The sequence below is a fragment of the Anopheles funestus genome, chromosome 2RL, assembly GCF_943734845.2.
Source record: "Anopheles funestus chromosome 2RL, idAnoFuneDA-416_04, whole genome shotgun sequence".
Lineage (NCBI taxonomy): Eukaryota > Metazoa > Arthropoda > Insecta > Diptera > Culicidae > Anopheles > Anopheles funestus.
Genome location: NC_064598.1, coordinates 46265049 through 46287042, shown reverse-complemented (window position 1 = coordinate 46287042; position 21994 = coordinate 46265049). Strand labels below are relative to the sequence as shown.

Here is a 21994-nt window from a genome sequence, read left to right as displayed (position 1 = left end):
CCGCGGTCATTGTGATTGTTCAACGCGAAAAGCTTGAGCATCGATGGAGCGATTTATCAGTTTTCAGCATTGACCATACGATAGACATGGGAGAATTATCAATAACAGATTATTTCACAGCATTGGTTTGTTTACCGCTAGGATAACAAGTGGCCACAGATGCCATAGATGTTTTTAAGGAATACATTTTTATTACCTCCATGTTGTTTTGTTACAACTCACCCAGTACGTTTGAATACTACATATACTTGCGTTTTCTGTCTTACAAACTACGCAGCTAAGAACTCTCGAATCCAGTACATCTGGTTAAAACAGAAAAAAACACGGTTTGTCTCTTGTGCTTTGCTTGCACCCGCGGGGAACAAAAAAAAAACCTCACATCACATAATATACATATTTCGATTCGACTTACTTACAGACTAACAAATGTTTTTCGCTCACTTTAGAGCGCTTCCACTAACACAAACGACAGAGAAGAGGGCATATAAGCTGAGTTTTTGTTCGGTTTCTAAACTTCCTTTGTTCAGTTAAGTATGATTTTTGTGGCCGTTTTCCCTTCGCGCCTGAGTAACTTTGTCCGTTGTGGTAAACTTAAAGACAGAGTAGAAGTGATGATAAACGTAACAGCGCCGTAATAGTTTTTTTTAAACTCCGTCATATTTAAGTGTAACCCTTTCGTTCTGTTTGAGTATCAAAATTCCAATAAATGAACCGTAACCACTTGATAGCCGCATATCGGTGAAGGATGTAAAATTCGTTAAAAATAAATAAAAGTAACAAATATGGCAATTTGTTCAAGGCAACGCTAGCATAGATAACAAAGACAAAATCAACAGAATGCGTGAAAACTTAAAGAAATAGAATCAACATTAAGAAAGCTTATAGAGAGATCGATGGATACAAGACCAATACGGTGGTTGCGGTTTTGTCGAGATTTTTGTTTCGTTTGGCTGTTGAGCCCAATTAAGTCTTTTCGCTAACACCACCACCACCATGCTGGCGAGAAATTCTGCATTCATTCTCTCTTTGCATCATTAATGTTATGAGTGGTTAACAATCAAAAACAAAGGAGAAGGCAAAATTCTGCGCCAGATAAGTGTCATGATAAAGGAACCAATTACATCTAATGCAGGTGCGAAACTTTTAACAAGTACAACGAAAATGTAGAAATGGAAATAGCTACCCTAGTGGACGTTTCGAGCGATCTTATGAATTTGTTCTTTATCCATCACTTCTGTTTTGCAGCGAGTTTGAAGTTTGAATTCGAAGCTTTTCCCTCATCAATCAGCGTGTACGCTTTGTTGCAGTACAGTTTTCGTCGGAACTATTTATAAAATGGTTGGTGGTTTGATGATCAATGAAATAATCCTGTGCCACGTATGACCTTAAGTCTTACCGCATGCTTATTGTGCTAAGCAAGTTTTAATGGTTCAGTTCTGTCAGCTCGCAAACTTTCACGTCAGTCATTTTCGATTGGTGATGTTCAGATAAACGGACCTTCTGCTAATAACATTGAACACTTCTAGTTGCGTTCGGCGTGTCCTTGCTTCAGTGCCGTTGGATCATCGTAATCGCTCACTAAAAAAGATGGGGGGAAAAAACAGAACAATAACGTCTCCATTCCGTGGATCGACGGCGCACGAACGTGCGAGCACTTACCATCCTCTTCTTCAGCTTCGTTTCCCACTAGATGTAAATCTTCCATTTCGTTTGGATAATTATCTCCTTCTTTGCCGTGATCGTGGACAATTTCGTTGATAAGCTTATCGCCCAATCGATCTATGATGACGCCCTTGCTATCAATTCCACCGCCAGCGGGAAGCCCTTCCCGTCGTTTCGATCCGATATGCCGACCGATACCGTGCCCCGGCACCATCACATCATTGTAGTCAAGATGGTGCTGACGGTCATCACCTCCACCACCGAACTGTGGCTTGTTGCCAAGGCCGACAGCAGCGGCAACGTTTACGTTATCGTACAAATTGGTGTCCTCCTCTGCCGCATTCAGATTGTTTTCGTTGCCCATAGCTAGCTGATCATCGTCGCCTGCCGGTACGCCATTGTCTGCCCCGCGCTCACCGTCCAGCGCTCCAAACATGGGACGCTTTGCTCTCATTTCCGTGTCCTGCACTTCGTGCGCACCATTGTCATCCGCAGCATTAGCTCCACCGCCACCGTTCAGGAAGTTCAAATCAGCGCCACCACCATGCCGGCGTTGCTTATCAGCCGATGCTTTTTTCGACATGGCAGCCGAGTTGGCCGCAACACCGGCAGCATCTGCGATGGGACGAGCACCTCCTGTCGATCCGGCAGCAGCTGCTGCGGCCACATTGGCGTATCGATTGTCTAGAATGTTTTCGCTAATGTTTTGTTCCAGCTCCGGCATGATGTCGGGGAATGGAACGATTCCAACCGGCACCTGTTTCGTGTGCCGGTTGCTCAGTGGTTTCCGTGCCGCTGATGCTACCGAGCGGTTCGGTGCCGCTCCCGCAGCTTTTCGCACCGATGACCTGGTGGTGGTTGAAGTTGTGCTGCTGCTGCTACTACCGGAGAGCGTTCCACCACCTCCGTCACCAGCGTTTTTAGTTCGCTTGCTTGAGTGTTCCAGCGAAGGACCGGGCAGAACGGTCGGTGCGGCCAAAATTGGAAGCTGCAGGTTACGATCCGAGGATCGCTTTCCGCCAGTCGATACGGACGTGGAAGTCTTCATTAGATGTGGCTCTTGTAGCACATTGTTGGCCGGTGCGCCTTCCAGTGCTGCAACCGCTGGCAGCGGTTTGGGAATGATCTGAAAATTTTCCACAGAATTAATGATACCACCATCGAGCGCCGGATGTAACGGGGAACCGGCATCTACGACACCGTCAGTGGGGTTAGTCTTCGTGGGAGGCTTCGGCACCGCTTCCGGGCTATGACGTTCGCTACGCTTCGCATCCGCACGCGGTACGACCTCGAACGGATTTGCAATGACGCGCGTTTCTTGCTCTTCGGAGGCTTGCGGGACCATCATGCCGCCGCCACCACCGGACCGTTTGTTAGTGGCGAAAGAGGGAGAGAAGGTTGAGGGCGATAGACCGAAAGATACCGTGGTGGAGCTGTCACTCAAAAAGTTGGGCGGAGTGGCAAAGTAACGGGCCCTTAATGCTACCGGTATGCGGTACAAGTCATCACTCACGGATAGCTGCTCGTTGAAATTGTGCACCGGTGGTGCATTCGCTTGAGACGCAGCGTCCCTAGACAGCGCTTCCAGGACGTCTCGGTAGCGGTGATGCTGCTTCGGAACCTGGTCCGCTGGTAACTTGCAATGCTCGAGGTAATGTGCGTTTTCCTTTTCCATTTTTGTCGCAAGATCACGCATTTTCTCGATCACATGATCCTTCTCGCTGAGTTGGCGGCGTAAAGTTGCCTCCAGGTTGAGCTTGTCACTCTTTAATTGTACTATTTGGGCCTAAAAAAAAAGAATATCAATGAAATCGATTTCTTACACACGTTGGGAAAGATTGTCCCTCCGTCTGGAAGTTTCACCTTTAAATGTTCCGCATCGTTCGCCGATTCCTGTTTGTACCGTTGCACCTTTCCCTGCAGCTCGGACACCTTCAGCCGAAGGGAATTGATCTCCTCCGATTGTTGTTTCCTGCTTCGGCTGCACTCTTCCGTAAGGTCACCGAGCTGGCTTTTGACCAGATTGCACTGTTGCTGCAGGGAAGCATAACGTATGTTGGCTTCCATCGAGGTTTTGCTGTGCTCTTCCTTTTCCTCCTTTGCTTTCTGTTTCAACTCCTTCCGATTGGCTTCGTTTATCATGCGTTCCGACTCGAGCGAGTTCTCCAGACGCAGCTTCTGGTCGACGATCACTTCCATCTGCGCCTGGACGGATTTCTGCTGCTGTTCGCACCGTAATCCCAGCTGTCGCAGCTCGTCCAGCTGCTGCTGAGAGTTGTGAAACATCGTGACGAAGCCAACCATTACAATCAGCAGCCCAAGGCAGGCGAAGAAACGGCTTCGCCCCGCACGTGCCACCATTGTTGCTGTTCCTGTTGCGGATGCTGCCGACTGGTATCCGTTCCTAGGCTGCTTATGTTTGTTGTGTAAACAAGGATTGTGAAGCGCACTGTTTCTGGACCACTGGCTACCACTACTTCATGAGGAGATGCTTATTATCATCATCACTGAAACTAGACGCACAATTATTTTACTGATACGCCAACACCACAGGGAAGTGTTTGCTGATTGATTCCCTCTCTTCCTTTTCTTTGCTGCTATTGTTTGCGAAGGTAAAATTGTTGAACGCAAACTGCAAATGTCACTTTAGCGCTGTCAACGGAGCAGTCATTCGCTGATCGCGCTGTCAAAACATCAGCAGTTTCGCTGCCCGAACACGGCAAAATTTTGCCGGAAAACCTGTCCTACTGCGGTGGTTATTTATCGAATAATTAGTGTTTGAGTGTTGCGAGTAGTACTATCTTTATGCCCGTTTAAAGAGCCATTTACAAAGACCCAAATCGTCTTTGTGTGGCAAAACCGCAGGTAAGTATTGTCCCATAGGCTTCGTCCTTGCCTTGGATGACCTTCCGTAAATGTGTCTGTCAGTGGCGCACACTATCGCATCGATCCATGGGGCAAATTGTGCCAGCGTTCGATTATACGGTTTGTTTATCAACACACTACAGCGCCCGGCATTTGATCGAAGGGTTTTGTGTTATATCACGCACGGTTTTTTTTCCTTTCACGCTACGGTTTTTCACGGTGAAAGTTTTTGTCTCGCGCATTGAGAGCTGCAGCATCGCGTTGCGTACAAATGGTTGGAATTATTAGTTCCGGTGTGTGCCGTGCGACTGTCACCATCAAAACGTTCCTTTTTCGGGAGTTCCTGCGTAAAGCGAAAGTAAACGGTACGGTACATTTCTCGCTGGCAAGTATTGCAGGTGGTGCCGTCTTTCGCAAGCAACTCCAAAGTGTGGCTGGAAGTAGGTGCTTAGTGATGGGTTCTAGTGGAAGTGTGGTTCCGAGGAATTTAGACTGGAATTCGAAAAGAGGTATGTTCTGTTTCGTGATATGGTGAAATGTGAATAGTGCGCGTTACCCATTGAAAGGGACGGCACATAATCTTTGATGTATTAGGACACATTAATTACACAAGGTTGCTTTAAGCATCTATTATCTGTAGCACCTGTTGCAAACACAATGTGCTTGTGATTAAGCAAAAAAACTTATCATATCAGCAGCATCAGCAGAGCTCTTCTTCCAAGCGTTCACAAACAGGTGCTTCATCTGTTATTATGTGATACTGAACTCCAGGATTGGCAAACCTTGTCGGAGAGTTGAATGTGATATATTTTTTGTACATTAGGCCGGGAGTTTGTCTAGGCGAATGCGAAATATTAGTGGGATTTGGTTTTATATATGTATAATATAATTTAATTTATAGCATTCTTTTATTTTCAATATATGTATAATGTGGAAAAATCTACCAGTGCAGTCTATATCGCACGATTAAACAACGGCTCCTATACCGGTAATAAAATCTCGACACAGCGACAAAAAATACGGCAACGGATTTAAAATGGGAAACTTATTGCCGAACGGTTCTACAAGTTCGCTAACCCTGCTTGCTGGGTGCGCCACAATTGACCATCCCCGTCCACAACGGCTTTTTAAACTCATGATCAGTGGATGCGCAACCACATGGTCCATTCGTAGAGTCGCACGCAAGGTGTGTGTATATACGGACGGGTGCGCACACCCCATATCACGGTTCGTCATCTTCTAGCATCCGTGGAATCTATCGAGGTGACGTTCGATCTAGTAGCCCCCGAACGATCATTGTATAGGGCAACTGTCCAGCGTTTTTTAGTAGTGACCAGATCACGGCAGATCGTGGTACGTCCATATAAAGTAACAATCGTGCGCCACAGCGACATTGTTAACGAAACGTGTCCATAATTGTGCTTATCGTGTGATTCGAAGTTGCCGAAGTAGGTTTCTATGCGTATCCAGTGAATGATATCTTTCGGGAAATAACCAAACCTAGGTACTTTATTAAAGTTAATTTTTCTGTTAAAAAAAGCCCGAGAAACATTAGTGAAACATTTAAATGTACACCTGTTTGCATCTATGCATGTGTTTAAACATTTGACCATCAAACTAAGGGTAGAAAACGTGAACGTGAACGTTTTCTTCGACCTAACACAGCTCAAAAGTGTGTCGAAAGTAATATCGTCGTCTTGCTAAAAATAACTTTGCATTGACCGCAGGAAGATCACTAGATGAGGAAAGCGCGCAAGAACCAACCTGCTTGGTTTGTATGTGAAACAGATCGTAGACACCGGGGAAAGAAGCTGCTGTTTGTAGTGGACTTGACTGCAAAATAATGTAATCTAGTACTCATGGTGGTTGGCGGCGCTCTGAAGACATAAAGCGTCGTCAGCAGGGGGCTGGTTACTGTGATCATTTCACGCATGATTTGTGTACATGCATATATATGCACCCGTTTTCATTCAGGGTTAGTGTGTGACGAACGGAGGTGGAGGTGTTCCGTGCATTATGTGCCACCGTCGCCCCATCAGCTGGGAGAAATTGTTTATCCATTCGTAATTGTACCGACTGTGCGAACAGGTTGCATGAAAGGTGCGAATGAGGGGCGTTAGGAATGTGTTCAAAAACGTGTGTTACGATGTAGAAATATGTACGCTGTTTATTTTAACACTTAATGTTTGCTAACGTTTATGGGCGTTGGATCGCATAGATGGACAATTTGCTTTTCGATGCTACAAATGATTAAGTGATTAATTTGAACTGGATGAGTTCCATCCATTCGTTTGATCCTGCAAGCAAAGAAGAGTCATCCAATATAAATTATAATTGTCTTCGAAAAATGCAATAAAAATTATAATTCGTCTTAAATTGAAAAAGTCTTACACATTTGTTTTATGATCCAAGCAGTTCTAGTTGTATCTGGAAGTGTCCATGGATACGCTCTGCAGAAGCGAAAACACTGTGTGTTTCTACAAATTGAGGCTATGACCGATTAACGGCCGGTCAATCGAAGGGTGCGTATCATCGATCGTGTAAAGTAGGGTTGGGCATCGGAACTATGAACGACCTATAAGTGGACAAATACTGGAGGGTCAATACAAAATGATAGGCTGAGGTGGGGAAAAGGGCGAGAAAAGATGAGTATGTTTGTGTAGAGGTGTGTATATAAACTAACGCGCTAATAGATAGAAACTATCTAATTGGCGAATTGGGGTCTAATCGTGAAGAAGGGGACGATTCATAACATTTTTATGTTACTCAGTAGAGTGATAAAACCGCACGAAGTACGTTGCGAATAGACACGTAGTATGATTCAACGTAGTATCAATGCAACGTTGAGTTGTAGAAAATAATGCATTAAATATAGATTAAGGTTAATTCATTGCTAAAACAAATCTATTTATTATACGCCGGTTGATTGTATACATTACTAGTATTGCCAAATGAGTTACACATTGGTTTGGAAGAAAAAATGGGCAAAATTTCTATCGATCCATCATCGTGTTTCCATTTCGTTTGAAGAATGTATTTTACACGTGTCTGAAGCAATGGCATGGAACAACGAGCACTATTATCAATCTTGTCGATAGCTGGGGTTTGTATGGAACCGAAAATAAACACATGAAAAAAAAGAATAACTACGTTTAGTTCCGGCTAAACCAAACCCTGATCGAGTTGGATCGATGCAATCGGTGTTGCACTGGTCTGCACATTGCAGCTCTATTGACCATGACCATACTTTTCACATTATTTTTCGACGTTCGTACATGTTTTCTTGCTTGTACTAGTGCCATAGTTTGCATTCAAGGCAACGATCGTGTTTAGTAGAATAGATCAATTTATTAGATATTAAATATGATTTTTTGTTTTGGTTTCTTCTTTCAAGAAAAATCATCCAGCAACGAAGCGGATCAACACCAAACCCCATTAACGATGGAGAAAAAAGACGAACTGGTTGCAAAACTGACACCACTGCAGTACCACGTCACACAGGAAGCTGGAACCGAACGTCCGTTCACCGGGAAGTACAATAAGTTCTACGAAAAGGGTACCTACATCTGTGTCGTGTGCAGTCAAGAACTGTTTAGCTCGGAAACGAAATACGACTCTGGCTGTGGTTGGCCGGCATTTAACGATGTGCTCGATCAGGGCAAGGTGACACTCCACAAAGATCCAAGCATCCCCGGTAAGTGTGGAAGCTCACATTATACGGCCCGAACCTGGGACTGATGGTTCGCTGATGGTTTGCGACTGCTATATGCGCGCTGCTCATGATTTTTAACAGCAATGGTTTTTGTTTTTATATTAATTTATGTAAAGTAGTTTTTTTTGTGGCTATGAAATTAGTTATGTTGTACAAAGATAAATAGCCGTCTAAAGAAAAAAATATTTAAAATCCAAAAGTTAAAACTCGTTACTTAAAAATATCGCGAATGTTTGTGGCATGTTTTAAATGTTTCGTTATTTTTAATCTCTTTTTGTTTCGTTTTATTTTCCAGTTTAGTTTAGTATTTTAATTTAATTATATATTTCGTATTTTGGCTCGATGTTGAACATATTGTGACTAATTAATTAAAACAAACCATGACTAGAACTCGATAAACCAAATTCAAAACTAAACTGTGATTAATGTTTGTGATTAACAAATGGCTGTAACATCACAACGGATAACAGTGCACAACTGGTTTATAGTTTCAGTAATGCGAGTCCTTATAATGATACTGCTGATATAAAGAAACACCCACAATGAACGGTGGGTCAGTTTTTTTATAGATTTAATTTTATATTTCCTTATTCCTTTAGAATAATACGTTTACATAATGGTTATATATTGCTGCTTATAAGTTAAATTAACTTGTTAAATATTCATCCCTTATTATCGATGCAATTCTCCTTATTACACCCTAATGTTAATCAAATGTGTCACATAATGTTTAGAATGTGTTTTTTTCCATAACCTCGATACAATGGACAGTGGAGTGGATATTCGTTCCGTTGCAGAAAATTTGAACCCTTTCCAAAACAACCTATTCCATTTTTGCTTCTCTATCCTCTTTCTCTATTCTGTGTTCTTTAGTTGTTCAATTTAAAAAAAATCAAACACTTTGTTATACACATCACTTCAGCTATTATCACCATCTTCATCTTCAATTTAAAATTGGCCACCTTTACACATATACATAACTGACCTTCGTTATGCTGGTTCATTCTGTCACATGTTAAGAATTGAGTTGAATAAAAAATCACCAATCACTACTGATCACAATGTGAAGGAAGATAATGGAAGAGAAAATTCGTCTGCTTGTAATATTCCCCATCACTGCCCGATCACGCTTCATTCATTTTGTTCTTTACACGAGCATTAATATGTCTAGATTAAAAGTGCTTGATTGATGAATTGTTGTTTTTTGTTCAGTTTCCATGTCGGTTGGTATTCCATTTCGGTTTTGTTACATCTTGCGTTGGTTAGATTACATAAAATGGATATATTTTATTGTTTTTTATGTTTTTCATTTTTACATTTACGTGTGGTTAGAGTGCGCTTTTCTTTTAGCTAAATTAGCACAAGCTGATTCTGCGTCCGTATGATTGTTATAGTTTCGCCTAGCTCTAGTTGTTTGGTTCTCTCGCTTTTAATATTTTAAAGCTTATCAATGTTTTACACAAAATATGTATTAGCTTTGCTTTTTTGCAATTTTGTGTGTATTTCGGCATCACACGCTAGCAATGGTTTTAAAAACATTTTTTCGTATTGTTTCGCTTCCTGGCGGGCGCCATCTTTGGTTTTCATTGTAAACAGTACTGTTACGAAGGTTTCCGGTGATGGTTCTAATAGTATGTTTGTTCTCTCTTCTCTTCCTTTTTATCTCTTTCTCTTTATATATTGCGTACTTCACTTCTGCAATCGATCTACTATGGTTATCAACATTTGTCTACTTTTTTCATACACGAACTACCACTACAAATCATTTGAAACTGCTCTCAACATCGTTCATGATCATGTTTAACAAAAATATACACAACTGATCATAAATCATACACACTATCATAAACGTAACATTCGTACTATCGTTTTCGATTGGGTCAAATTTATTAAAATTCATTTCAAAATTTCGGTTATTTTCTGTTGGGCTGAATCGTTCGAATGGGTTAATATTTCTTTTTCTTTGTTTGTATTTTTTCCCCCATTTCCATTTATGTTCTGTTTTGTTTTCATTTGTCGATTATAATTGGATTCCTTGTTTTATGTTTGGTTTATTCGATGTCTAATGTACGTTGACTGTATTTTGTAAATTCAAAATACTCATGATATTCGTGTCTCTTTAATCTCAACATTGTATGCGTTGCCTCATTTAATGAACAAACGGATTTGAATTGTGAAAAAATTGTTATCCTTGCCGGTTCCTTTTTTGTAACTAAACGAACACCACTGCCACCTGTTCGCATCCACCAACCGATGATTGGCGATGTGAAAAATGCCACCATTGTACTTCTTTTCCATCCAATCCTTGCCATACACTGCATATTCCCACATCCATCCATCACCGTACCACAAACACCACCACCACTAAAAGGGGGTAATATCCTATTGTTGATCACACAACCAGGCCGCGTGCGGACGGAGGTACGATGCTCGAAATGCAATGCACACATGGGTCACGTGTTCGAGGATGGTCCAGCACCGACCCGTAAACGTTACTGTATCAATTCGGCCGCGATCGAATTTATGGCAGCCGGTTCCGAACGAAAAGATGGTTCGAGCTAAGTAAATTCGGCCGTTGTTTGTGAGATAATGGGCTGCGGTAGTTCCAGATGGCGACCCGAATTTTCCAGACTCTACAGTTTGAAGGATTGTGGTACGCTGCACTATCTTTAACGAGATATCTGGAGAGGTTCGTGTCATGGAGAGGGACGCAAAGGACACGTTGTAAACAGCAAAGCAGCAAAGATGAATCGCACTGTGCCAGAAGGCTGATATGTAAAAGCTATAATATCGTTCTTCAATGTCGTCTAATATGATATGCAGGGGAAGTGGTGCCTATTTATTGATGGATTAGTTCTATGGATTAATTTTAACCAGCGCCTGAATGTGCTCCAGTTTGTCCACAACTTATTCGTCGAAGCAAGCTGAACGTAAAATATTCTGTTTGATTTGGTTTCCATTCACGAGTCAGGAACGCATGCTTCCGATAGCGTAGTGATAGCAGGAATCAAGAGAATAACGAATAAAATAAGGAGCGCAGGTTAAAAGTGAAGTCTTAAGGGCAAACAATATGTGTGAAATAACAAAACATTTCCGGTAAAAATAAAGCACCTGATGTTTTAAAAAAATATCAGAAAACAATGTACTCAAGAATTGTTTTGCAAAAGTCTCAATCAATCTATTGTTTGTGCGAATAATGTTGTCTTGTCTTTACCAGGGAATGCGGGAAGCGAGATAAGATAAATGTTGGGAATGGACGACGGCGCTCAAATGTGAACGCATATTAATCCAAAAACAAATTTAAATACATTTATGGAATTTGCAAATCAAAATAAAGATCAAAACATTTGTCTAAATATAACAACAAATCATTAGTTCGAATGTACTTAATTAATTGTTCTTATACTACCACTGAAATCTTTTGAAGTGCTCACCATCAAGTACCTCGTCTTCTTTCAATCATTTTTCCACTGACCATTACATCACTTTGACTTGAACCGATCACGTCTCAATTATCCTTGGGGAAAGATATTTCTATTATATAGAAGATGATCATCGAACTTTGAATCTTTGATCCTCGAATTTTGAGTTCAGATAGTGTGGATGGACATGAAGTTACTGTTTGCAATATTTTCAATATTTTTGATAATTTCCAATTGTATTTCATTTTCGAACATTGATCAGCAGGAAGAATACATTTTAGCCAATATTCAACAACAGCAAAATAGCCCTAAATTTTTTTTTATCAACAAATTTCTATCTTGTATGCAAGATAACGGTCAAAAATCCCTATGGTCAAATTTAAACTTTTGTGCTAAACTGTCAAAGTAGCATGTCAGTTCAGCATGAAAGCAACTCGTGATGCAACCTCTCTTTCACACGCTCATTTATTCAAACAACGGAATTATCTCTGGCGTCGTCGTCCGAACGGCTTGTTCTGTTTATTTTCGCTTTTATACGTGATTTCTGTGTAACTACATAGTACTTGCACATGTACAGTGCATTATAATGAACGAAACGCGAAAAAGAACACACTATCCAAACGATCCTGCCCACACATCGCTCGCAAAGCGGCATCGGGCAGATGATGGCAACAACAATTCCACAGCGGCTGAAGCCAGCGTAAGTTTTTGCCCGTTTCCATACTCCAAGCTTAATTTTTGCGGCCTTTCTAAACGCTCTTCTCCACTACAGATGGCTGCCGGAACATCAATGGAACAACCGGAGATGTTACGCAACGGAAAGGTGCTAAAGATAGTGCTCAAGAATTTCATGTGCCATCGACATTTGGCGGTGGAGTTTAACAAACGCGCCAATCTGTTAGTCGGTAAGAACGGCAGCGGAAAGAGTGCCATTCTGGCGGCATTAACAATCGGGCTCGGTTGCAACGCGGGACAAACGAACCGGTGCAACAGTTTGAAGGATTTGATTAAGCACGGTGAATCACAGGCCGTGATCGAGATTCATCTCGAAAACACATGCTTCGACGCGTACGAAAAGGAACGCTTCGGTAGGCGCATCATTTGTGAGCGCACAATACAAGCGTCCGGAGGTGGCTCGTACAAGCTAAAGAACGAAAACGGACACGTTGTGACGACGAGCCGTGCTGAGCTGCTGAAAGTGTTGCTAGCGTTCAACATCCAGGTGGACAATCCTATCTGCGTACTGAATCAAGATTTGGCTCGGTCGCTGCTGAAAGATTCGGACGAAAGCAAACAGTACACGTTCTTTTCGAAGGCGACCCAGATCGATAGCATTAAGCAGAAGCTGAACGAATGTGCCACGATTGCGAAACAAGCCCGCAACGTGCTGTTGGTGAAGGAGAAAAGCCTCCAGTATCTGACCAGCGAGATTGAGGTGCTAGAGGAAAAGCAGCAAAATCTCGAGTCAGCTGGAAGGTTGGCAGAATTGTTGCAGGAATTGCAGGCACACCTAGCCTGGCGCAACGTGCTCGATCAGGAGAAGCAGTTGGCGGCTGTGGATGATGAGCTGAAGAAGTTACGGTCGTCGATCGAGGAGCAGGAACATCGCATTCGTAACCGTGAATCGTTGGTGGCCGATACGGAGCGTATGGTCGAGTCGCACCGGATCGATATCGAGGGTAAGAAGACGGAGTACGTTGCGCTGAAGGAAGCGTACACAGCCATTCGGGCGACATTACGCGATGCACTGACGAAACAGGCCGCTGTGGAACGTATCGTAAGAAATAACACGGAACGGATCGGTCGACTACAGAGCGACATAAACCAAATCGAGCAGGACTTGCAGCAACGGGAATTTGGGTGAGTGTAACAAGACGAAAATGTGTTACCGTGTACTGATTTATCACCTTTCTTCCATTTTCCGCTTTTTAGAGGTCTCACCCAGGTGGAGGCAAAGAAGAAACAGGTGGAGTGTGAAAAGGCGCAGCTGAACGAGCGCAACGCGGAATTAACGTCGATGATCAATAACGCGCAGCGAGAGGTGGACATGATGCACGACACGGTGGTAAACATGAAGGAGGTACGGGAAGAGAAGCACCACGAACGGTTGGCAAAGCAGAACGAATCATCCCGAATCGACAAGCAGCTTGAGCAGTTCGAAACGGCCCCACGCAGCAAGCTGGCGGTGTACGGTGTCAACATGCCTGCCCTGGACGCTCGTATCCGGCAGCTGCACCAGCAGGGCAAATTTTCCGAGCTGCCGCGTGGCCCACTCGGCCAGTACATCGAGGTGCGGGACAAAAAGTGGAGCAGTATCGTAGAGACCGCACTCGGCAGCTGTCTGCCGGCGTTCTTTGTGTCCACGCAGGAAGACTGGCGTACGTTGGATGGGTTGCTGAAGCGCGAATTTCCCGACCTACAGAAGCGGACTATATTTACCGGACGGTTCGTGAAGGAGCTGTACGATGTGCGCAAGGGATGCGTACGGGAGCAGGACGGAACGCATCTGCTGATGAACCTGATCAAGGTAAATGATCCGGTCGTGATGAATCGATTGATCGATAGCGCCTCGATCGATACCATACTCGTGTCGGAACATCAGAGCACGGCGATACAGTTGACGAGCGAGATCGAGAATGTGCCGCGCCATTTGAGCAAGGTGATCGTAGCCGAACCGTGCTCGGAGTTTTTCCCCCAGCCCAAATATCGATCGTACGGGTTGCAGCAGAAACCGCCCCGCTATCTGCAGGTCAGCATGGACGAGCTGAAGCGCCAGACGCAGAAGCGCAAGGAACAGTTGCATCGTGAGCTGATCGAACTGAACGGCGCGTTTGAAAAGGAAAACGAACGGTTACAGGAGATGTTGGTTAAGCTGCAGAAGCAGCAGCAGCGCAAAGATAAACTACAGCGCGAGCTGCTAGCAAACGAGCAGCAGCTGCAGCAGCTTGAGACCATTGTTTTCGAGGGTGAAACGGAAGAGGCAACACTAAAAGCGGAGCTGGAACATTCGCGCTCGATGATCACCAAATTGGAGCATGATATTAAGGCCGAACAAACGTCGCTGGACAAGCTGCGCCAAACTGTCCAGCAGCAGGAAGCGGAAGCGCAGAGCAAAAAAAGCGAAATGGCTGCAGTAGAAGCGGAAATTGCACGCATCCAGTGCCGTGTCGATGAGGAGCAAAAGAAGCGGCACGATCTGCAGACGAACCACAAGGTAAAGCGGCAGGCACTGGAACGTGCCGAGCAGTACATGCGTGAACGAAAGCAAACGCGTGTGGCGCTTAACACATCGGTTGAACAAGCGCGCGAGGAAGCACTGGCCAAGAGCAAGCGACCCGAAAACGAAGAAACGATCGGTTCTGTCGAGCAGCTGAAAAAGAAAATTCATACCACCGATAAACGTATCAGGTTAGAGAAAGAGAGAGAGACAGGGGAAGATGGTTGTGATCTTTAATGTACGATCGTTAATACGGTTATAATTCTTTCTTTCACAGACAGGTGAATTCTACCCAGGACAAGCTGGAGGACGTACTGGAGGAGCTCGAGAGTAAGATACGGGAACGTGACGAAGTTGTTCGATACTCGACCGCACTCCGGAACATAACGTCACTGATGAACGAGATACGCAAATCGCGCTACAACTACTTGTGCCATCTGACATCGCACATGTCGCTTCGTGTAAAGCATAAGTTTATGGTAAGAAAGATGCGCTTTAGATTCATTTTACAATGTGCCATTGTTCACTGTTTGTTTCGTTTATTTACCCCACCGCCATTTTCACAGAGAATAATGCAGATTCGGAACTACGTTGGTACGATCCGGTTCGATCAAGAGCAGTGTACGCTCGCACTTTCGGTGGTGCCACGGGACAGCAACATTCAGAATGCGGTATCGACCACCAAATCGTTGTCCGGTGGTGAGCGTTCGTACGCCACCGTAGCGTTTCTGATTTCGCTCTGGTCGTGCGTGGACACACCGTTCTTTTTCTTGGACGAGTATGACGTGTTTACCGATCAGGTGAACCGACATACGATCACACGTTTGCTGTTGAACGAGGCGAGCAAAAAACCGGACCGTCAGTTCTGCTTCCTTACGCCCCAGGATATGAGCGAGGTAAAGGGTACGGAACATCTAACAATTCATCGGTAAGTAAGGGGGAACTGGGAATGGGAAATGCAATATAATAGAAAACTTCCTTGATATAAATCTCGTTTTGTGTGTGCGTGTGTCTGTTTTCCTTTTCAGAATGGAAGATCCGCAACGTTGCTGAACGATAATGTTATGGAGGAGAAAAATGATCGATCGACATAAAAGTATGACATAAGTCCTGAAAATGTGTGTTAAGTTTTTAACATTCTCAAGCATTTACTGTCAGTTCTTTTCATGACCTTTAGTTTACGGATGAAGAATAGGTAGAACAAATGTGCCTTTCGAATGTAGAATGTGTATGTGGTTTTCTCGGATTTGTTGCGAAGTTTATTTACATTGAAGGCAAGATGTGGCATTTTGACATTTTTCAAACAATTTTTTAAAATTAGGAACAGTATTGAAGAAAAAGGAGTAGTAAATTAGTAGCGTACTTGTGTCGCGACTTGTGAAAGCATAGAAGAAAGAAGAATACTGGAAAAAATACTCTACCGTTCGACCATTTGTTATAAGGACAATTTGACCATCCGCTAGTCGTTAATCAAAACGCATTATGAGTCTTGTTAATACTTTGTCACCTGTTCTGTTGTTGTCGTGCGAAGAAGTCAAATATTACTGAAAACAGGCAGATTGTTGATGCAATAAATGTAACAAGCAGCGCACAATGTACCTTATTTTTCGATCAATAAATAAGTTACCGTGTCTAAATATTTGGTTTCATCACGCCGTTTCCGCACTTCCGAATTGATTTGTTTTTTTTATGTTGAATATTTCTAAAAATGATGCAACGCCTAAATATATGCAACTCACATTACGCCTACTTGCTAGAAGGCCCCATGGCTAGAAATTATAGGAACAATATTATAGCAAGACAAAATAATTTAAAATTATAGCATATGATTGATCGCGTAACAATAGGAAGGATTAACAACGACATGCCGACATTAAAACAATCGCACGCACCCGTATCGTATAAAATGTTTTCTTTATTTTGCCTTCATTCTTTTCACTTCTGTTATATAGCTTTCTTGTTCTGTTTTCTCTCTCTCTCTTTCTTTCCAAATCCCATTCCACCCATTGTTGTGTCTTCATTCGTTCTATCCTACTATCCCGCTGTACTGCTCTGTGCTAAGTTTCACTTTACATAATTATACATGTGTTATTTAGGTGTTATTCTTATACTTTCTCGCCCTCTTCGATTCGATTTTAAGCGTAAGCGTACACCGCTAAACGCATTTCCTGTGCTTATCGATACTGTCCCATCTTCCGCCAATCAGCTAATCAGGATTTGTAGTTTCCGTGTTAAACTTTAATATGTTTTTTTTTCACTCACTAACTACCTGACAACACGGTGTTCATTTGTTTGTTTTATTTTATTATATATGCATGTTTCTTTTATTTCTTTCATTGTTTTTTATAACATAACATTTGTTTATTGTGTGTGGGTGTGTATGGTTTTGTTGGAGAATTTCTGTTTGTTTCTGTTTGTTTTCGTCTTTCCTTCCATTATATATTAACCTTTGAATGAAACGAAATTTTGTTTGTTATTCATTCATTACACATTTATATGCTTCTCTCTAACGGTACTTCAGCATTGAACGAGGGTTATACACTTCTTAATAAAAGTATGAAAAGGGAAGGGGTAGGTGCTTAAATACGTTCTCGATAGTTAAGCAGCTTTTGTTTTAATGTTTCTATGCAAGCGCTTTACACACAACAAATTGGATTGTTCTGTTATAATGAGATGGAAACATTTTCTATATCACCATTTGTTTGCATTCTTCCTTTCATCGATGGAAATAAAAATGAAAATTGCATTCACGTCACAAAAATCAGTTCCCCACACCTCTAGGAAAAGCGATTTGCATACGGTGTTTGCGAGAGTTGTGAGCGCCTATTGTTTTATGCATTAAATCTTAAAATTATTTCATGGCGTTTAAGAAAAGTTTTATATAAAAAAATTCTTTTTATTTAACAAAAACTTGGGGCAACAGGATGTTCTGACACAAGTCAATCATTTGCAGGAGTCTTTAAAAATGTGGAAAGTATTGGAGTATGTGGAGTTCAAGCTAAAAAAGAGCGAACTTCAGACAAACACTTTGTGATATCCTGCACGAGCATTAGCCTTAACTTCTGTACTCCAATAAAGCAATATCTGTCGGACATAGGAGACGCTCTACATTTGGTGGAATAAATTTGAGTCGTCTATTACGAGTTGAGAATACACGGAATTACAATTTATTCTTGTGACCCTCCAAAAAAAACCTAACCAGATAATATTTCCACAATTATATGGTGGTTGATATTTTCTAACAGAGAAAAACAATCTTTCAATGCTTATTAAATGCTTAAACAACCCTTGATCCATTCGCCCATATGAACGCCACAAATTAAAATAAAAAGACCCATGGTATGGCATTTGTTGAATTTCTTTTGTTACTAACGTGTGTTTCAGCATGTTTTATGTTTGTGTGTTTTAGTTAGTGTGAGAGGAGTATGTTTTTTGTTTTGTTTTTGCATGTAAATTGTTTATTCATGTTTTGTTTTGTCATCTTTCGTTTTGTTCCCCGCCTGTTCCTTTCGTTACTGGGAACTTTATCGCCCCCTTCGTACGTTATAATACATTTTGTTTTTTTTTTGTGACGAAAATTATATCATTTTGCTTCCTCATTAAACGGGTCCTTCTTCTTCCCTTTCACAGTGTGTGTGTGTGTTTGTGTGTGCGCATTAACTCATTAAACATTAGATGACTGTAGCAGAAGCTCATCGGAAGGATGGAACAACGAATGCTGGTGAAAATAGTTCCGCTCTGTAACTAGCTGATGATGTCAACGATGTAACGATGTGTTCTTTTACTCTTCTGTTGCTTCTTTTGCTTTTACTTATTGCAGTAACGATAAATCCTCCTTCTTCTTTATTGTCGAGCAATTAGAAACTCACCAACCAAAAGTGCCTCTTCCCACTTCCTTCTACACAATCGAGTATAATAGTATGGATGTATCTTAGGAGTTAGGAAATAAGTGTAGCACAAAACTATATACGCAGCTTCTTTACTCTGTACATGATTGTGTAAGCGAAACATCCGCACAGAAAAGAGAGATGTTGAGTCGTTTAGCAAAAGGAGTGAAATATAAATTAATTCTACCATATTTAGCAGCGCGCTAATGTTCTTCGTACAAACAAAATACACACGCAACTATACCTATACATGAGGATGAGGAAATGCAACATAATAAGGAACGCAGCACGATAGTATTTACCGTGTTTTGTACGGATAACGCGTAACGAAGGTTCATTCACAACACGACGAACCATTAGGTCGGACGTTAGAACGCAAAACGTTCGTGTAGTATTTCTTTTCCGCTTCCATATGTGTTTCCTATAGCGCCCAGACGTAATGTAGTAACGTCTGCAGTCGTGCTAGAGTATCCGCTTCAGGCCTTCATTTCATTATGTAGCGTTTGTTCCTGTTCCTGTCTGTGGCTGTGTTATGTTTTAGTTAATGTATGATAATACTTTGTGTAGCTTGTGTGCTTGTGCCGTCCATTTGTTTGTCTGTGCCTGTTCGAAAGTGCTTCCCGCCATTTAATGCAATTTGTTTTGCAACGGTTCGACCTGGAATTGGCTGAAGCTGATCTCCTCCGTACGATATTATTACGTTTCGCGTGAGAAAATGTGCGAAACGGTTTAAGCACCTTCTACCTCCATCATTACGGTGTGGACAGCAGTAGTAACACAAGCAAAAATCTAAGCTGACAGACACAAACCATATCTTTTGCTTCTGCTCCTGATACATTGATTGCTTATCGAGTTGAGTGAGTGCATAATTCATACGTGCTATTTTGCATGCGCATGTACAAAAGAAGTAACTGTTGGGAATTGAAACGGCTTTGTTGTGCACACATCTATTCAGTTTCGGCCGTTTCGGCAATTTTCATTTTCCACTTGATGTTCAATTAAACGTTTCAAAGACAGAGCGCGGCACCAAAAAAGAACCATTGACTATACATTTGCGTGCCTTTTTGCACGAAAAGAGAATATACAGATGTAGATGCGCTTATCAACCCGCCCAAAACATGCACAAACACAAACGGGTCATATATGTATGTGTACACAATTGTTGGGGTTTCTCCTTTCTGTTGCATTTTGTTTTGTTTTGTTTCTCTGTAGGCACTTTTCACTTTTCATTTGCATTTGGTTGTGTTCTGTTTTTTGTTGTTTCTTTTCTTTTGTTTACATTGCGTGCTGTGGTTTTGTGTTTTCTATGTTTTGTGTTCTTCTGTTCCAATGTTTCCCTCATCTTCTACTCCACTTTGTTTGCACCACTTATAATCGCTTTATTTGTGTGTTTTTTTTGTTTGTGTGCTCATATCCTGGTGAATGATTTTATCCTAGATTGAACGTGTGTGTGTGTATCCACTGTTTGTTTGACTGTTTTCATTTAATTTGGAAGAATTTCTTCTTTGTTAGAGTTTTGCTTTGTTAGTCGCGTTCATCTCTACAAACGAAGATCTTACATTCGAATCGGATGAACCGCTTAGATAATTTAACCACATCACATCGTCGAGTTTACCGTTTCTCTTTCATTTGCATATATGTTACCTTGCTGTTGCGTTCCGTTTATACGTTGTTTTCCAGTTTTGTTAGTATTGATTTCACATGTTTATGTTAAGCCATTCGTCTGTAGTAAAGTAATGTTTTTGTTTGTTTTGTTTTGTACTATTTATATACACTATACAATGGTTCATTACCATCCGCTTACACGTCGTTGCGGCCGTTGATTTTTTCATATGCACGATGTCCTCCATGAGCATCAATATACGTCTCATATATATGTTTAATTGTATATGTGTAGGTTGTGTGCATATGATTTTCCCGTCTAATTTCACCTGTTGTTACTTGTTGCTATAACACACTAGAGATCGTCTAGAAAGCAAAAAAGGAGTTTCTGAGTGTGTATGTATTTGCTTCTATGCTAGTGCCTTCGTCTCTGATACAACAGTATGCACGTTCTATCGATTGCTAGAGCTTCCACAAAAATACCGACTGCTCTATAGTGTATGTCTGTGTGTGTGTTTGTGTGGCTAGAAACTATCACTATGCGCTTCCATAAATGGATTAACATCTCTGCCATCTTATTGTGGTTGTGTAGTGTTTAATATTTTATATTTTGCTACGACTGCTTCTAGATGCAAATACAATCCGCAACCATGATCCTTATACCGATTGCATCGCCCTTTTCCATTGATCTTATACATTTGATGTGTGTGTGTTTGTGTGTGTTTTTTTATTGTGTTTCGGTTCTCCATTGTTCTACCTTCTAGCGGTCTTTCAATGTTTTCTTTTTCTCTTTTCTGTGTGCTTTCGCTGCTGGCATCTAATTAATAATTCATCTATATATTAAATATTAGTCTTCTTTCTGTTTTAATGTTTACCCAAAACTAAAAGTAATGGTTTTGACTACGCAGGTTTACTTTGTTTACCCTTTGCGTTTTCACTTGTTTGCTTACTGAATAGTTTTGTTTTTTTGTTTCTTTTTTTTTGTTGTCAAATTCGAATCAATGTTTTCGGCATCGAAACCATTCCTTTTCACTATATACAAGCTGTACTCGTTCATTTTTGTTTCTATTCGCTTCAGTCCTTTGCGTTTGTAGGTGCTTTTGTGTTGTGTTATCACCCTCCGGCGACACTACACGTGCAACCAGATGCCCGTAAACTGGAGAGTAACGTAACGGTAGTAACGTTGCATTACTTAACACTTAACGCATTCTTTTCGTCACTTATGCACTGCACAAGAGATCCGCCGACATGTTCCCACGGGTACGGAAGCGGCAAAGGGCATGCGCGAAAAAACTAGCAGCTGTTGTTATCGATGGACGGCAACAGTACGTTGGCCATACTGGGATTATCACGTTTTGACTCACTGCCGGTGTGGTGGTCGGTGCTGCTGCTGCTACCGTTTAGCTCGCTGCTGGAAGTGAGTGGCGATGGACTGCAGACAGTGCCAGCCACCATACCAGCATCGGCAGCACGACTGCAGGAAGGTCCATCAGTTACGTCGGTCCCAACGGTGGCCGATGGTAGAACGACGTCCTCCCGCTTTCAGTGGCCCTTCGTTGCTTCCTTGGCGGCCATGATGAGCGGCGTTAGACTAGCGAGCGGTCGGGCTAGTTTCAAGAAGGGATGC

The 21994-nt window shown here is 42.1% G+C and overlaps 4 protein-coding genes across 7 annotated transcripts in view; 2 read left to right on the top strand and 2 right to left on the bottom strand.

The window, feature by feature from the left end:
- Window positions 1-169: 169 nt before the first annotated feature.
- Window positions 170-4402, bottom strand: LOC125765418 (uncharacterized). Of its 2 annotated transcripts, XM_049430548.1 has the most exons (4): window positions 3526-4400; window positions 3176-3448; window positions 1660-2788; window positions 170-1578 (listed from the first exon to the last, which is right to left on the bottom strand). In XM_049430548.1, the coding sequence occupies exons 1-4, from the start codon at window positions 4021-4023 to the stop codon at window positions 1523-1525; spliced, it is 1956 nt and encodes a 651-aa protein (XP_049286505.1). In that variant the 5' UTR covers window positions 4024-4400; the 3' UTR covers window positions 170-1522. The 2 variants fall into 2 exon arrangements, with proteins under 2 accessions (XP_049286505.1, XP_049286504.1); XM_049430547.1 differs by having other exon boundaries at window positions 1660-3448; window positions 3526-4402.
- A 200-nt stretch (window positions 4403-4602) lies between these two features.
- LOC125765468 (methionine-R-sulfoxide reductase B1) lies at window positions 4603-11392 on the top strand. Of its 2 annotated transcripts, none has more exons than XM_049430653.1 (3): window positions 4603-5036; window positions 7922-8221; window positions 10611-11392. In XM_049430653.1, exons 1-3 carry the CDS (start codon window positions 4799-4801, stop codon window positions 10799-10801), a joined length of 729 nt encoding a protein of 242 aa, XP_049286610.1. In that variant the 5' UTR covers window positions 4603-4798; the 3' UTR covers window positions 10802-11392. The 2 variants fall into 2 exon arrangements, with proteins under 2 accessions (XP_049286610.1, XP_049286611.1); XM_049430654.1 differs by having other exon boundaries at window positions 4609-5036; window positions 10644-11392.
- Window positions 11393-12094: 702 nt separating this feature from the next.
- LOC125765406 (structural maintenance of chromosomes protein 6) lies at window positions 12095-16426 on the top strand. The gene is made up of 6 exons (XM_049430474.1): window positions 12095-12361; window positions 12434-13521; window positions 13594-15069; window positions 15156-15357; window positions 15445-15806; window positions 15907-16426. The coding sequence occupies exons 1-6, from the start codon at window positions 12248-12250 to the stop codon at window positions 15929-15931; spliced, it is 3267 nt and encodes a 1088-aa protein (XP_049286431.1). The 5' UTR covers window positions 12095-12247; the 3' UTR covers window positions 15932-16426.
- Window positions 16427-16773: 347 nt separating this feature from the next.
- The window catches only part of LOC125765421 (serine/threonine-protein kinase Pak), a 58396-nt gene continuing 53175 nt past the window's right edge, over window positions 16774-21994 (bottom strand). For both annotated transcript variants that reach the window (XM_049430555.1, XM_049430556.1), the window contains one exon: window positions 16774-21993. In XM_049430555.1, coding sequence (XP_049286512.1) covers window positions 21910-21993 — 84 coding nt within the window. In that variant the 3' untranslated portion in view covers window positions 16774-21909. The remainder of the gene's footprint in view (window position 21994) is intronic.

What these genes read in the sequence shown, in the direction of transcription:
- LOC125765468 (XM_049430653.1), top strand. Translation starts at nt 4,799, where the DNA reads ATGGTTGGAATTATTAGTTCCGGTGTGTGCCGTGCGACTGTCACCATC. An exon ending in AGACTGGAATTCGAAAAGAG is followed by an intron (nt 5,037 to 7,921) that starts GTATGTTCTGTT and finishes TCTTCTTTCAAG; the next exon opens with AAAAATCATCCAGCAACGAA. An exon ending in CAAAGATCCAAGCATCCCCG is followed by an intron (nt 8,222 to 10,610) that starts GTAAGTGTGGAA and finishes CACCACTAAAAG; the next exon opens with GGGGTAATATCCTATTGTTG.
- LOC125765418 (XM_049430547.1), bottom strand. Translation starts at nt 4,023, where the DNA reads ATGGTGGCACGTGCGGGGCGAAGCCGTTTCTTCGCCTGCCTTGGGCTG. An exon ending in ACGATGCGGAACATTTAAAG is followed by an intron (nt 3,449 to 3,525) that starts GTGAAACTTCCA and finishes CTTTTTTTTTAG; the next exon opens with GCCCAAATAGTACAATTAAA. An exon ending in CGAAGCTGAAGAAGAGGATG is followed by an intron (nt 1,579 to 1,659) that starts GTAAGTGCTCGC and finishes CATCTTTTTTAG; the next exon opens with TGAGCGATTACGATGATCCA.
- LOC125765406 (XM_049430474.1), top strand. Translation starts at nt 12,248, where the DNA reads ATGAACGAAACGCGAAAAAGAACACACTATCCAAACGATCCTGCCCAC. An exon ending in TTGCAGCAACGGGAATTTGG is followed by an intron (nt 13,522 to 13,593) that starts GTGAGTGTAACA and finishes TCCGCTTTTTAG; the next exon opens with AGGTCTCACCCAGGTGGAGG. An exon ending in ACCACCGATAAACGTATCAG is followed by an intron (nt 15,070 to 15,155) that starts GTTAGAGAAAGA and finishes TTTCTTTCACAG; the next exon opens with ACAGGTGAATTCTACCCAGG.